Consider the following 4,571-nt stretch of genomic DNA (forward strand, 5'->3'; position numbering starts at 1 on the left):
TTTTTTTTTTTTTTTTTTGTCTGCAAGCTTACAGAGCATCAAGCATCATTATATGCTTCATCGTATCAGTGAATTCTCAATCTCTTAATATAGGCTTCCAAAGAGACGAGGAAAATATTTCATTGGGCAAAGTGTCATTTGGAAGCAAAATACTGCACAGTAATGCATGCTTTTCTGTCTTTGTGTTTGTATTTGCCAAACAGGTGCAAGGAATACAAGTTAGCCAGATAGACCATCAGTTTTGACAATTATTGTTGTGGAAGTTGTCATTTAGTCTCTCCTATCATTATTCCTGATTATACCAGCAGGCTGTGTGAAGTATCCAGTGCATTTCAAACTTTAATGAATTTTATGGGGACTTTATTTGATAAGCAACGGGGGAGGGGGGATAAAACGCATAATTGCGAAGTCGAAGATGAAACGACAAAACATCTTGGCTCATAGAAAAGGTGCAAAAAGAAAGCCAAAGTCCCGTGGAGAATGTGTGGCATGAAAACGAACACCTCTGCCGACAAGGGTTGAAGTCGGATGTTGGGGTAATATTGTAGTTGCTTTTAATAAAAAAAAAGAATTTATAACTTAATTCTAATTTTATCTGCAATTCTCTGTCTGGTTTTTGATGGAGGCAGCCCTGTGCACAACAAAAGAAAAGTCAACCCCCCTCCCCCCCCACAGGTTTTTCCACCCATACTGGTGTAGATCCCAGAGAAATTGCCCCCCTAATTTTAGCATGTGCTCTGCAGCAGATGTTTGTGCCCTTTCAGATGCTGTGGGTAATAATCCTTAATATTCTTCCCGTTTGAAGCTAAATGAGCCTTTAATGCACTCTGATTCCATCTCCTAGCACTCATTAATTGTTTTTTGAAAGTCCATAAATTATCCGTGTTTTTTTTTTTTTTTTTTTTTTTTTAATTATCACCATTTCTTTTTTGAAATTTTTCCAAAAACATAAATGGAAACTTCAAAGATTAAACTGGAGACGTTTAGCTCAGCAAGGGGCCAGTTTTCTGTTTAGTCGTTTCAAAACTTGAAAAGTGGTCTACGTCACATCCCGGTCAAGACAAATGTTATAGATTTTTATGCAGATTTATATTTAGAGTGTTGTGTTGTCATTGTTGGACCCAGACTAGATCCCAATCCATCTGTAGAGGGAACTAAAGATGGCAAGAAAGCACTCGATCCTTCAAAAATAGTTTATTGCTCAAAATGAATTTAGCTAAATTTTTTTTTACAATATTTTTTTTTAAAATATCCCAAAAGATTTTTTTTTTTTTTTTGTAAAAATGTGAAAAAGGCGGAATGTCTGTCATGGCTTCTCTTGCACGAAGCTGTAACCTTCAGTGTTTACAACCCGGCTAGATAAGCGGCACTACACCACCGAATTGTCTTTGAAACTTTGCAGTGTGAATCTCCGCGTTCTCGCCATCCATCATCGCAGGTGCTGCTCACTCAGTGTGTTTTGGCGCCTCATTAAAGGTTGTGCAATGCATTTGAAGTCTCGTCACTCATCTTCTCCTCTCACCCTTTCTCCTTCCAGATGGTCACAAGAACAAAGAAAATATTTGTGGGTGGCTTGTCGGCCAACACGGTAGTGGAAGATGTGAAGCAGTATTTTGAACAGTTCGGGAAGGTAAGGCTGCTTTTTTTGTTTCTTGCCTGCGAAAAACTGAACTTTTATTCCATTGCATGCGCAGAAAATGATGGTTTTACTGATGGCTGTGAAGCTTTTAAGGCCTCAGCTTTTAAAAGGTTTTTTTTTTTTTTTTTTTTTTTTCCTCCAACAGAGAAATGAGTTAACAGTTAATAGCAGTTGGCAGAGCATAGTTTAATGCGACTCCACCATAATAAATGGCTTCAAAATTTTTCCGAATAAATTTGGCGACAGCTCTGTGACATTCTGCTGTTTCTTCTTCTTTGTTTGCTGATGGATAATGGGTGTCTGAATTCAGCTGTCTGCTGAGAAGCTTTAGCTGCTGTGGGACTGACTCATGTCTGTCTGATTATTTAAGAGTATTAATTAGATATCCTTCAAATCGCTTCTATTTTTACAATGATTACTGGTGTTGCTTTGATGTGACATTGGCAAAATCTCAGCAGCACTGGAGTTAGTAGACTGCACTGTCAAAAAAAGAAAGGAAAAAAGCAACAGCTGTATTTGTTGCTGCACATGGAGATTTTCTGTATTTAGCCTTAGAAAAATTTGGTCCAATATGACATCAATGATTTCTGTTTGCCTGGTGATAACAGCAGTTTTGGTTTTGCAAGAGGAAGCTCAGATTAAAATTCCACATTAAGATTTTATTTTTCTTGCAATTTCCCAGCTTAAAAAAAAATAACATAAAGCTATATACCCATCCCCCACTTGTTGGTGTTTTTTAAAACTACGGTTGGGTAGCAACGTGCATCATGTTTCTGGCCAAAGGCTTTTCATGAGCAGATATCATTCAACACTCCAAAAGGTACAATAGTAACATCTGTAATAATCTCTATATTATTTAAATGGCAGCATGGCAAATGTTTTCATATACAAGTAGATAAAGTTATACATTCCTCACCCAATCGCCAATCGGCAAAAAAACAAATTTGCTCTAAAAAGCACAAATTGTTTTCATAATAAGCAGCCTGATGGAATGCATTAAAGTCACAGTTTTTCCTGGAGGATATTATTACACTGTTACTCACCAGTAAGAAGTAGAGATTTATAGCAGACTAACGTTGCCCGTCCCCTGTGGATAGTCAGTGTGGGAGCACCTTCTGTTAATCCAGCAGAATACTCCGTATCTCATTCTTTACAGCAGCCAACGACATCAGTTTGGATGCTCTCCCACAATAAGACAAATACAACAACAACAACAACAACAACAAAAAAGACAAATTATGACAAGCAAACAGCTGAAGATGTGACTGTATCTCCACACAGCCTGCCATGCCTGGTCAACAAAATGCATTGTGCTTACAGAGCAAACAAGCAATGACAACCAGCTGCCATGACCAACCCTCCCAGTAACTGTGCAAGTGTGACATCAGAATCAAACAAAGCTTAATACTGGAATCCCTGCTGAAAGTTGTGACATCGCGGCACGTTTTTACGTGCCACCTCGGCACGCTCGCGGTTTCTGCACACTCCGTCCGACAGATGTGCGCGCCCTCGCCGTGTGCGCATGCTCTCCGGCTTGTATGCAGACACAAACAGGCTTTGATACAGTGGCAGCATTTCACAGATAATTTCCCCACACCAAGCAGAGATCCATTTCCCTCATGTCATATTCCACATCAGTCAAGGTCACCTTCAGCTGATCCACTCTGTGCAACATCAACACTTGACCTTGAGTTTTAGTAAGGATGGATTTTTCACAGGCACATAATGTACCATGTCCTGAAGGAGACAAAAGAGCTCTTATAAATTAATTGAACGTTTTTTTTTCTTTCCCCTTTTGTTCAGGCACTGTACACTTCTTGCTCACTCTCCCCCCTCCTCACCCTTTTATAAATCCCAGGTATTTTCTTGACTGGAAAAGTGCAAGGTGAAGGACTTTGTTTTCGCTCTTCTCCTGCAAAAGCGAGTTCAGGACCTCGCCGCGTCCCCGGGTCTGCGGCTTCAAGCGACGGCGGGGTTATTGTGACGACAGAACGGCGGCGAACAAATATTCAGCATGACTTTGCAATCAATGGATGTTAGAAGGGACTCCAAATGATTTTCGACTTGATTGAATGACATAATTGACTTGATTATACAAAGTTTTATTCCTCCTTGAGGAATCCTCAAACGCTTAGGAGGAAACAAACAAATCAGACTGATTGAGCGAGATCTCGAGCACGTTTCACAGCCCGCTCATGCACGCTCGGAGTGTGTTAGCCGCGCTGCTGTCACCGTGCGGGAGCGTGCCGACGATTAACCGTATTTACGTGGGCGCGCAATTAGGGCTAAGCGTATGCACGGGTGAGCGGATTTGAGTGCTGAAAGACAATCGGAGTAGGTTTTGAGGGCTGTGACTGACGAGATACGGAGCAGAAATAAAATATATTTAAAAAAAAAAAAAAAAAAGGAGGCTCTTCATGTTGAGTGTGTGTCCTTCCTTTCTGACTTTCACATTCCAGGATTTATTAAATAACCTGCCTGTCAGTGCAACCTACCATTATCGTTGCACACACACCGCTCGGAGAACTTACCCGCACACGGAGACACCAATTAATTGAGCTTGCCCTTCATAGAATCATGGTGGCGGTCGGCATGACGGTCTGTCACTCAGTCAGTCGGAGTGTTTTTCTGTTTGTTAGCACATACGCATGTCAGAGGGGGACATTTGCCTGCACAGTGGCAGTGCAGCCGACTTTTAATATTTCTGGGAAATCTGTTTTAACGTACGCAGAAGCTTGCAAAAATACACCTTTTTTCCCTAAATCCACTAATTTAGGATTTTTCACATTTTGTTATTTTGCCTCCGTAAACTGCAATGTATCTTAATGGCATTGACGCAAAAGACAAACGCAAAGTAACATGTAATCATGAAGTGAAAAACTGAAAAGTGTGGCATGCAGATTTAGCAAAAAATTTTGCTAACTGTTGGTGT

The 4,571-nt window shown here is 40.4% G+C and overlaps 1 protein-coding gene across 1 annotated transcript in view; it reads left to right on the forward strand.

The window, feature by feature from the left end:
* The window catches only part of LOC106956760 (RNA-binding protein Musashi homolog 2-like), a 97,995-nt gene extending 93,950 nt beyond the window's left edge, over positions 1-4,045 (forward strand). Inside the window, exons 6-7 of the mRNA XM_015047786.1 lie at positions 1,538-1,630; positions 3,443-4,045. Of these exons, the coding sequence (XP_014903272.1) occupies positions 1,538-1,630; positions 3,443-3,490 (141 nt within the window). The 3' untranslated portion in view covers positions 3,491-4,045. The remainder of the gene's footprint in view (positions 1-1,537; positions 1,631-3,442) is intronic.
* The last annotated feature ends 526 nt before the right edge of the window (positions 4,046-4,571 follow it).

This window comes from Poecilia latipinna, unplaced genomic scaffold (assembly GCF_001443285.1).
Source record: "Poecilia latipinna isolate Pla-1442-1.1 unplaced genomic scaffold, P_latipinna-1.0 Scaffold842, whole genome shotgun sequence".
Lineage (NCBI taxonomy): Eukaryota > Metazoa > Chordata > Actinopteri > Cyprinodontiformes > Poeciliidae > Poecilia > Poecilia latipinna.